Raw genomic sequence first — 11292 nt, 5'->3', positions numbered from 1 at the left:
CTGTAGGAAATGTCTGATTTTCATGGGCAGTAGGATCATGTGTGCAGGTCACCCTTACCCTGGTGTAGGTCTTTGTGGACTGGAAAAGGTGGGTCTGTGCTCTGGGGGGGAGGTGGATAAACTCCACTTCTTTTGATTGATGTCATGTTTCCAGTGGAGGAACTACCACACAATCAGTCTGGACAGTAATGTTTCTGTCATTTTCCCAAACTCTTAACAGTAAGCCAACTACTACAGTTACTGTTCTCATGATTTCACTGTATCACCCCAAAGTACTTGGGCCTCACACTCCCTCATTCTCTGAAATTTTGCAGTATTTTAACTCACCTGGTTTCAAGGGAGCTACTTCTAAATTTAAGCAAATCAAGAGAGAATCAGATCTTCTTTGTGCTAGCAAGCCTCTCAAAGGATTTACTGTGCTCTAAGCAACCACTCCATTCTCTGTTTACCTTGCAGGTAATAACAAGAATATTCTGTGGAGAATTTAAATACAGAAGAAACATACCAGGCAAATGACTGAAAGAAATTGAAGGCTTACCTTTCTCTGTAAACATGTAATGCATTAGTAGATTAATTTCCCATTAGACAAATGAATGACATAGGATGCAGCATGCTACAGAAGATGAACTGCATATCAGATGCAGTAAAACTCTAATCACAATTAAAATAGTCAAGTAAACATTATCTGAGTCAGAACCAAGCTACAGTAGGGTAGCTCTTCACCATGCTGCTAGGTTTGAAGTGTAGCTTATATGCCAGGGCTTAATGCCTGCATTAAAGTTACCCTGGTTACTGAGGACTCCCATTCAATCACCTGAAATTTGTTCTCTCTGCGGTGGAGAACTGTCTTGTTTATTACAGAGTTGGGTTTTGATAAAATGACCCAGAATACAGACACAGATACCTGAACCAGTGTATTTAAAATGGAAATTAAAAAAAGAGAAACAAAAAGGTCTCGATCCATGTCTTCAACATCAGCAGTGTGACAAGGAGCACAGTAACCAGAGATGCAGCAAAATTGCCATGATACTGATAATACAGAAATACTTACTATAGCATGATGATAAATCACAATATTGCTAACTACGCTGAGGCAAACAGCATATAAGGATGAACAAAATATAATGACATAGTTTTAGCATCATCATTTTTCGAAAGTGGCACAGTCATTTGGAAGGACAATCTGAATCACGTATAGTTCTAACCGTTACATGAAATAAAGGGTAACAGTCAATTAAATCTGCTCTTCTGCAAGATTCACTATACTCTGGATACATGAACATAACCATACAAGTCTTCAGGTTACATCAGGTCAATCAGAACAATCCACTGATATAAGCATTCTTGGGAAGAGTTTAGAAAACTAAATACCACATCAGGCCTGCAGTATATGCAGTCCTTAGCTTATGTAAAGTATACTGCCCTTAAAGAAAGTATGTTCATTGGTATCAACAGAGGTCCAGGATGATTGGTTTTAAATGCTTTGTAAACTACGGATACAATTGACGGAAGGATGGAGATTCAGAACTGCATGTTAAGTAATTTGGAGGATATACGTGTTATGTGCTGGGATTTTTCCTAACCTCTTCATCCCAATCAAAATCTAATGTAGCATCATCTAGCTCTGGTATCGAGAAGAGAGATTTCTGTGTGACGGCACTGGCTTTACTAGCACTTCCCAATGCAAAACTCTTCCTTCTGCTAGGATTGCTCACATGCACCTTCAGCAATGGGCTATGGCTTTCCTTGTTAGTGTCAATCTTAATGGTTTCCAATTTTGACTCAGGACGTGATGCAAAGGAGAATGTCGACAGTTTGGCTAATGTGGTGGAGCGTACCTTCCCTGTGCTCGGGCCACCAAGCTTCTCCTCTCCCTCCCTTTTCTTTTCAGTGGGTGGAGATGACACAGCATCAAAACTGACATCAGAGCGTATTGTTGCACTTCCTCTAATCTCTTTCCCTAAGGCCTGACTCTGTTGCTCTTCTCTCCCTTTATTATCAACTGATCGTTTTTCCAAACTGTTTTTTCCTAAGCGAGTCAATGTCATCTTGCATTTCTCAGGGGGGCAGCATTCTTCTGGCAGCTGCTCTCCCTGGAGCTGCTCTCCAGGCTTAAAAATAGTTTCACTCTGAAAAAGAGAAAATTCTTCATTTTTCTTCTCTGAAGAATGATCAAGTTTTGTCCTTGGTCTGAAAGAAAATTTAGCTAGTTTAGCTGCTGGAGGACTTTCACTGTCAAGGATTTCTGGCTCATGGGAACTTACTACCTTTGTTTCCTTCACGACTTGACCTTTACTTTGTTTTCTCATGGAAATTGTTGCAGTTTTTGCTGCTACAGATACGCTGTTCTTTTCCTCCCCTAGCACAGAATCTGCATCACTTGAAAGATCTGCCAGGCCAGACGCAGGCAATACTGAAGGAAGGGCCTCTGCCTCGGGGTCCTGTGTACTTGTAAAGAATCCATGTGATTTCTTTGTGTGCAGTCTCTGCCAGCTTTTAGACACCCGTTGCGTAATAACTGAATCCTGCACACTAGCACTTGGTGATGCTGGATCTTGAATATTTGCTTCTGAAGAAAAACAGTTGCCTTCTTCAGGCCTTTTCCTGCTTATCTTGGAAACTTTGTCCTGTTCCAAAGAAGCACGTAGATTCACAGTTGTTAGTGACTCTCTCATTCCATTTCCCTTCCTTGGTCTTGAAGCACTTCTTTCTTCAGAACAGGATGTTTTACACAGGGTTTTTGAAGCCAAGTTATTTGGAGATATCTTGGGCCCCGGAGACTTCTTCTGAAAAGTTTCTTCAGCATCAGTGTTGCTCTCTTCCAGGCTGTCAAACCATGCCAGGCTGCCATCATCACCTCTGCTACAATGTTTCATCAAGTGTTTTGTATTTTTGTTATTACCATGTGCTGGGTTGCACAGGGGTTCTAGATGTATATCCTCTTCACAGATGCTTTCAGGCAAAGAAGGCTGTGGACTGGAGTTATTCTCTTGTGGATTTGAAGGTTCTGACTGAGACATTTGCTTTGACTGCCCAAATGTATCCTTGTTCAAGCATCTTGTAGTAGTACTGAAACTTGTCTCTTCAGGATGCAGCTGGCATGAATTTTCCTTTCGCAATCTATGGAATGAAAAAAAATAGGCAATAGTAATTTATTTTTCTTTTTTTTTCTTTCTCTATTGCATTAGTGATAAATGATCACTAATCGTGATCACTAATCAAATCGATTAATATGTATGAATGGTAAAAAGCTACAAATAATGTAGCTCACAAAAGTGCATTATTAAGTTTCACATATAGCTCCGAGAGCTGGTGGTGCAGTCTGTGATCTTTCAGCAGCTTCCACAGTAAGTGGAAGAATTAGTGTCCCCAGTAGAAGATAAGCAGATGGACAGAGAAAGCAACCGCCTAAACTTAATTTCCTTGGGAAACCAAACAGAAAAAAAACCCCCACACAAACAGCTTTGCATTACTTATACCCATTGCTAGAGTCCCTTAGGCATTACATATTTTGTAAGTATATCTTCTAGAACAGGAACCTCATTAGATTTTATCCTGACCAAGGCAAAGCCTCAAACAAGTTATCAGAATGGAAAAATCTAAGTATTACTTGGAATAGTGGTTGCTGGTGGTTTTCTCTCACAATCACTATGGACTCAACATGTCAAAAACTTCACATGATAGAGTGAAAGCATCTCAGATCACCTATAAAACTTAATTATCACTGTCTGTGGCTATCATTCTCAGGGCCCTCCAAAACAACAGAGGTGCTAGAATGAGGGTTCCCTTCAATCTCAGTACAGCTGATATTCTATTGTACCTAAACATATAATTTCCAAGGGAGACAGCATTCTACTTTCTGCTAAATAGTGATTCTAACCATGAATGAAGAGCAGCTACATTCCATCCCCAGAGTGACTGCATTAGTGTAAGTGAAACGATTCCTATGCATTTTAGAGTTCCTCTGCTATATGAGAGAGAAAACACTATATTGACATGTATGTTTTAGAATCATCATTATCATTATCTACAGATATCCTTATTCTTAAAATTTTGATGGAAAGTAGCAGAAATTATCTGACTCATCAAGAAGGGCTGAAAGATATATGCTTGTTTTATTGAAATATAGTTTAGGGAAATGCATGGGACAAGTCTAATACAGAATAGGTTGTTTTAAAGAGGACATTCGTTTAGTATTCTCTAAGCTGCTTAAGAGGGGGAAGAAGAAATCAGCTTAATTTGCAGCACAGGGGATTCAGTGGGATATTGGGAAAACCTTTATGAGCATTAGGATGGAGCAATAATGGAACAGACTACCCAATGGCAATGGAAAATCCTCTTCATTAGAAAGCCTTTATAGCAGATAACACAAGCCCCTGCCAGGAAGGTCAAACACAGACCTGATCCTGTCTTTGTATTTGATCTCCCATCCCATCCTACATTTCTATGATCCCTTATGAACATCTCTGTTTTAAAACTAGCTTTTGTCTGTCTGTTGGAGATACCCCACTTTCACTTGCTGTTATTGCCTCTGTAGTTATTTAAGATGTCCTTACTATGAGTTACAAAATAAGTCTGAAAAATATTTAAAGGAAAAAGTGTATCTTCCCAGCTGTTTTCCATTAGCTTCAATAACATTAATCTTTTGTCTTCCTTTAACAATAAGAAAGTATGAGTTTCTTTAGAGCCTAATCTCATTTCAGGAAACAAATGTTATTTTTTTGTTATTTTATTTCCTTCCAATCCTAGTGTTTTCCTCTCAGCCTCAGTACATGAAAAGTTTTCTATTAATACCAGCAAACAGACTTTCCAAAGATTATTGCAGTGAGCTGAAAAACTAGAGAAGAGACAGTGAAAATTCCAGTGTGTAAAAAAGAAAAATCACCCAAAAGAACAGAACTTTGATTCAGGCTTATATTCTCCATTAACAGAAAGGGAAGGATCCTGACAGCCCAACACAAAATTAGGCTTAAAAAATATGAAGCAGATCTGCTGTATTTTACCAAGCAAGTAACAAAAGGTTAGATAAAATTATTTGCTCAGCTACAAAATCTGGTGTTTTGACCCTGAGAAGCTCCGCTGAAACTTATCTGAGCATAGAATTGAGATATGAGTTGGGAACTGATTAAAGTGTTCTTAAATGCTTTGTAAATTCCGTGACCCAGAGGGAGAAATGATCTTGTGATGATCTCAGAGTGCTACTTTAAAACAATCTCCCTGCTTATCCATGTCCTCTAAAGAACAAGTCCCTTCCCAATGTCAGATGCTATTTTTAGACCCTCTCCAGATATTATTGTCAAACAATTCTTTTTTGCTATTGAATTATTTTGTTACTTTGCATATTATAACCTGTCAAGTCTTTGTAGCTCTTTCTGTAGAAGATCTTGCAGCCCCAGTCGCTCCAATATGAGTTCACACTGCGTTCGGTACTGCGCCATTGGATTTTCTGGAAATGAGGTGTGTAAGGCATTGATGCCTCCGAGAAGTGCACCCCCCTATGTCACCAAAGAGAGAGAGAAAAAAATAGGAAGCCATCTTTATTATTCAGCACCAAATTTAAACAACAGCGACCATTTTATACAAGATTCTCCCCTAGATATTTTAAAGCTTAAGGTAGCAAATATTTACTGAGTAACTGTATTCACACAAATAATCTTATTAGGTCTGCTCACACAGGCAAAGTTGCTCATACACATAAAGCAATTATATGATCAAGCCTGCAGTTTACTTGTACTGGTTTATTTTTATTTCTACAAAAAATGGAAACTCCACCCAAGGCTTGAGAACTTCATAACTAAAAATGGAAATTAGCATTAAAGAAGTTTTCCAAATACCTTGTAAAAATTCTGCCCATGTGAGCACTTTTATAACTGAGGAAGTTCTGACTGCTAAAAGTTTTCATTAGCTTTGCCTAGTTATTTAAATGGAAAGACCTGGGTATTAAGGCTTGTCAACACAGGGTAAATTGACCAGCAAAAATATTTCTGAATAGCTCTTTAAGAGTAACTAACTATTTGGGAATAATTCCAGAGAGCAAGTGATTTTAATCTGGAACAATTTTGCTGTGTCTTGTGAAAATGAAGCAGTTTTTATTTGGAACAGAACATCTGCACAGTGATTTGTTCCACAACAAATAATCTAGAATAGCTCTGTAGTTAATTGCTCTTTGAAAAAAAAAGCCCACACCACAAACCCTCTGTTTTGCCACAGATTAGCTAGCATTTATCACTCCTGTCTAACCTATCAAGCTCAATACAACTAATGAACAAGATGCGTATCAAGTGCCATGAGAGCAATAGCAAAAGTCAGCGGAGTCTCTAGAACCAGAAATTGCTATATATGGCATCACATGGACCACACATTTTTCATTTGTGGCAATTTCTGGTTCTTCCATTTTAAATTTTTGAAATTTTGTATTAAAAAAAAATTTACCCTGAAAAAACATCATTCTGGTGGCTAATTAAAGCCCTCTAAAACTACACAGTGCTGAAACTAAGGGTGTCCGTGCAACCATTAATGCATCCCACTGAAGTTATCACTTGTTGGGTTTTTTTGCATATCACTTCAGGAACATGATAGATCTGTTCCACATAGAAGCATTAGCCTGTAGTAATGGAAAAGCTTGTTGCAGAACCTCTCTGCCATATTTGTTTCAAGGACTGGAAGGTTCATAGTTAATGAGGCAGGGACTGTAGAAAGGAAAGTCCAATTTCTTGGTCAGGACAGTTAAAACAGCCAAGGAGAACTGGATTCTATCTCTGATGCTAAGTTCCAGTTCTTGTCATTCAGAATGAGCCAGTTAAGCAAAGGTTTTGAAAGGCAATAAATCTGTAACTGGGATCCTGATGTGGTGTGTGCACAGAAGGAAACTGCAGTCAACAGGGAATGTGCTCAAACACTCAAAGTGCTACTACTCTGAAACTGGGGCCCTAACCATCTCTCATGGGGTATGCTCCAGTGGACAATTTCTTCTGGACCGTGCATAAGTCAGCTCCAGATCATAGAACAGGAGTAGCACCACCCCATCACTTCACAAGGACTGCGTGAAGATAAGTGAATTGGTATTTCTGAAATACTCAAATACACCGCAGATGAATTCCACAGAAAAACACATGAAGAAATTAAGAATTCTACCTTTAGAACAGTAGGTAATAAACAAAACATCGAGCAAAACACTGACAAAGGATAGTTGCTTTTGCCTTGAGTACTCTCAACCTGTGACCTAAGGATCCGATGTTAAAAAAAGGAATACATGATTATGTATCTTAAAATATATGCCCAAGAGGTACAATTATGTCTTGCCCTCACTGACTTTTCAGTGCTTTACTTGGCCATCACAACAAGCTTCTTTTAAATGTTATTTTGTGTGTGTGTGTGAAATTCTAAGTGAGATGAGACTGAATTTAAGATATGTGTGAAGTTTCATTCCTGTGCTGGTGCTCACGCCTCTGAGATACCTGCCCCTCTGAGACTCTTAACATATCATTTTGAGTAGAGGAAGGTAGACATACGACAAATCCATACGCTGTGGAAGTGAGGGCAGAGGATCTAGAACAGAGAGAGTAAAAAGAAAGTATTACAGGGAAAGTTAGCAGAAAGGAAGGGTGTGAAAGTGCCTAAGGATGGGAAGACAAAATGTAAAAAGGGAGTAAAAGGAGAGGGATTGGAAAGTGAATAAAAGAAGGATGAAAACATGACCAAGAGAAGGGGGGAGACAATGTTAACAAAGAGGAAACGAGGCAAAGAAAAGATCAAGCCAGGGGGAGATTAGAATATGCTCACAAAGTAGGAAAGAGAAAAATAAGGGTGAATTAGAGGACAAAACAAACAAAAAACCACAATGAACTAGGCTGGTGATGAAAATGTGATAGTCCTCCTTCCCAAGAGGGCTCACAAGAAATATCTGAACACTGGCCTGAGAACTATGAACTTTGACTTTATACTGGCAAGAATATGAGCTTTTGTAGAAGTTGCAAAGACAGTGTTGAAGACAGAGTTTGCTGAGCAGCCAGTCCTTCAAGAATGACACCGGTACCTCCCCATTTACTACCTCACTCTACAGACTGACAATTAATTAGGCAGGAAACACAGGATTTATCTACACATAAAGTTATTTTTTTTCTAGAGAAGGAATCAATTTCTGAAAACAAACTTTTGCATGTTACTTCTATTTTTTTTAATAAAACAAATAACTCACTTCCTTCAAAAAGTGATTTATTTATACTTTCCCAGAGGAAAGTAAAATTTGGCCTTAAATAGCAGATCTCAAATTTGCAGATTCCTAGCAAAAATTAAAACATTTGCCTACTTGCTTATAAGAAGTGAAGAGTGGAGCAAGTATGATGAGCATACCAACTACTCCCAGGTAATCTTCTGCAGTCATAATTCAGGCAAATTTCTCACTGACTTATCAGATAGATCCTTGTTGTGCAAACTGCAGCCCTTGAGGGCAGGGCTGCATAAATATGAAAAAGTGACCCACAGTTAAAACAATTCTTTTACGTTTATTCATTCTGATGAGGTAGAGAGATACACAGATGACAATACACATTCATTATCATTATATACATAAATTCCACTTTTTGATCTGTTATTAAAAAAAATTTAGTATTTCAGATTTCCTACATCCAAAACCATATTGCTTTGAAACCACTGTCCCATCAAATTCCCATCTAGTTAATTACAGGTTTAATCACAGTTAATGAACACTTATGTGATATCTTCTGCTGTTTCAACTGGATATATTAGTACAGCTTCTTATTTTAACTTAGTGCTGTCATTGAAAAGCTGTGCTCTTCAAAACAGTGCAAGATGAATTGCAGCAGACAGCGAAATAATCTTTTGCTACTTAATAAGTTCAGGCCTTGTAGTATTTTTGAGACAAATTTTATTTGCAACACTGCAGTAGACTATCCGTGGCACAAACTGCAAGTAGCCTTTCAACCCTCATTGAAAGAACAAGGGAGATCACAAGTGCCTACCTGCCATATGTGACTTTGTGCATCTATCCTGAAGAGCTTTATCTCCGAAAAAGGAGCGTATCTACTCCTGCAAAGGTCTTTAAGGTCCATTGAGCTAACGGGTGCTATATAAAATTGTTTAAATTTGAATATATTCATATCAACCTATACAGAAACATAGGAAATGCCATTTTGGATCAGACCAGTCATCTGTGCAGTGGAGTACACCATCTCTGACAGAGCCAAAACCAAGTATTTCAGATGCGCTAAAAACCCCCATGCATAAAACTTTGGATAATCTGCTTATGGTAATTTTTTTCTACTCCAAAGCAAGAAGATTTATTTCCCTTAAAAATATTCTATCATCTGAAGTAATAGTGTCTATATTATTTTCCACATTTCCATTTTAAAAAGCCTCTATCAGATTCACATTCCTTTTACTAATTCTAAATGCATTGCTTTTTCTTTACATCCAACATCCTAATTACGTTACAGTAAACTAAAATCCAGCCTCCCACCTTTCTTCAATGCCTTTTTACATAGAAACATTACACAAATCCACACAATAATTGGAATGTACAATTTTCAGCGCAACCAAAGTTTTGGACTTTTAAGGTTTCTCAGAGTAAAATTAGTCTTCCAAAAGTCCTGAGTTTTAGTATCACCACCAATGTATTTTAAAATGATCTAACGGCAAAATAAAGTGTAGGTCTTGGCAACTGTTCGAAACTTGCTCAAAAAAAAAAAATTTGGTTCTTTCATACCTAGTTAATGAGTGAAAAGACAACACCATGGAAGAAAAAAACATCAGAGGCTATTAAACACAGCTATATAGACACAATTTCTGGCTCAAAAGCTCTTTAAAATGTAGATTACCAAAAGTCAATAGTACACCAAAACTTCACTTAGACTTCAAAGTCTATAAAAAAAAGGTACCAGGCCTTTATCACCAATCCAGATTTTTCAGTATAATCTCTGTTTAAGGATTTTAATAATCAAGATGGGACTAAAAATGACTTGTCAAGGTCTCTGATGACCTACTTTCCCTGAGTCCCTGAAACCCTCTCCAAAGAAATGAAGGGAGCTGGCATATATCTACATGATAAACTGAATCCCTTCAATGTGGTACTGCAGCAATGGCAATGTCTGCAAGAAACCTTACCTGCATAGAAGATTCCATCACCGATACCACAGTTACAGCATCTTCCAAAGTCACAGTATCCCTAAACATCAACCGGGCATGAGCTATCAAAAATAAATGGGTGTTGAAAGTAAGTGTTACCAAAGTGAAAAAGCAATTTTTTGTACTAGAAGGGACAGGATATTTCTTCAAATTTCTTCAGCTCTTCAAACACTTGTGTATGGGCCTAATTTAAACATGAATATAATCCTTTTGATTTTAATGTCAATTTCAACAGGAATTGGAAGGCTTAGTTTTACTAGTAAAGAATGTAATGGGACTTCTGGATTACAGTTACAGTGACTGTTCAAATAAAGATGCTCAAAATGCTAGAGTTAAAAAAATGTAAAGTGCTGGATATCACAGCAAAGAGTGTGATATGAAACATCCCTATCTATATAGGTACATATCATCACCATAAAGTAAAAAATTAAGTCTAATTTTCATCACAGGTCAGAAAAGATTTTATTTCCTCTAACTGGTCTGTGTCACAAATTTAGTATTATTCAAAATGCTTTTCTCTACAATACCTTTATTTTTTCTTCCTTCCCTTTCTTAAGTCAGCAAAACAAAACTGATCTTTGTAAGATGATATAATGCAAATAATTTACCACGTGAAGCTCTCTTCCTAATTGGCGGTGGAAACACACACAGTTCTTATTCAGCGAGAAAGGCGGGTTACTTAATACCATCTATATAATACTTCAAAAGAACAAAATGCTACTAAAAGCCCCAATCAGGTGAACGTGTAAGAATGGAAGAAACACTGAATGTGAAAATAACATGTGAATCCCTAGAAGTCAGCAACGTTCTTTCACTTAAGTAATTTTTCCCCCAAAACGGAGAACAAAATATAAACATCTGATGCAGGAAGCACTACATTGCTGACTGGCATATAACAGCATAAAGACCATTTACGATTGTTACACAAAAATACAGTACATTCTTTTAAATTCATCCCAAAAATATTTGATATGCCATTTTCTAAAACAAAATCATGTTAAGACAGAGACCTACTGCTTCCTTTGGTTTTGTTCTTATAAATGAAATATGATTTGAACTCAGAGTTGGAAATGTTGAAGTCATATTGCAAAATACAGACTCGATTATTGATACTTAAGGAAACAAAAATGTGGGTTTTGATGTTATATT

The 11292-nt window shown here is 37.5% G+C and overlaps 1 protein-coding gene across 5 annotated transcripts in view; it reads right to left on the bottom strand.

Annotated features, from left to right (window-relative positions):
* Window positions 1-901: 901 nt before the first annotated feature.
* Window positions 902-11292, bottom strand: part of MCM9 (minichromosome maintenance 9 homologous recombination repair factor) — a 49379-nt gene continuing 38988 nt past the window's right edge. For 2 of the 5 annotated variants that reach the window (XM_030037289.1, XM_041129683.1), the window contains 3 exons: window positions 10123-10205; window positions 5350-5495; window positions 902-3120 (listed from right to left, as the gene is read on the bottom strand). In XM_030037289.1, coding sequence (XP_029893149.1) covers window positions 1560-3120; window positions 5350-5495; window positions 10123-10205 — 1790 coding nt within the window. In that variant the 3' untranslated portion in view covers window positions 902-1559. Of the gene's footprint in view, window positions 3121-5349; window positions 5496-7444; window positions 7549-10122; window positions 10206-11292 lie in introns of those variants that run through there. The other 3 variants (XM_030037282.1, XM_030037297.1, XM_030037307.1) reach the window with 3 other exon arrangements.

This window comes from Aquila chrysaetos, chromosome 2 (assembly GCF_900496995.4).
Source record: "Aquila chrysaetos chrysaetos chromosome 2, bAquChr1.4, whole genome shotgun sequence".
NCBI classification, from domain to species: Eukaryota; Metazoa; Chordata; class Aves; order Accipitriformes; family Accipitridae; genus Aquila; species Aquila chrysaetos.
This window is presented reverse-complemented; position numbering and strand designations above follow the sequence as displayed.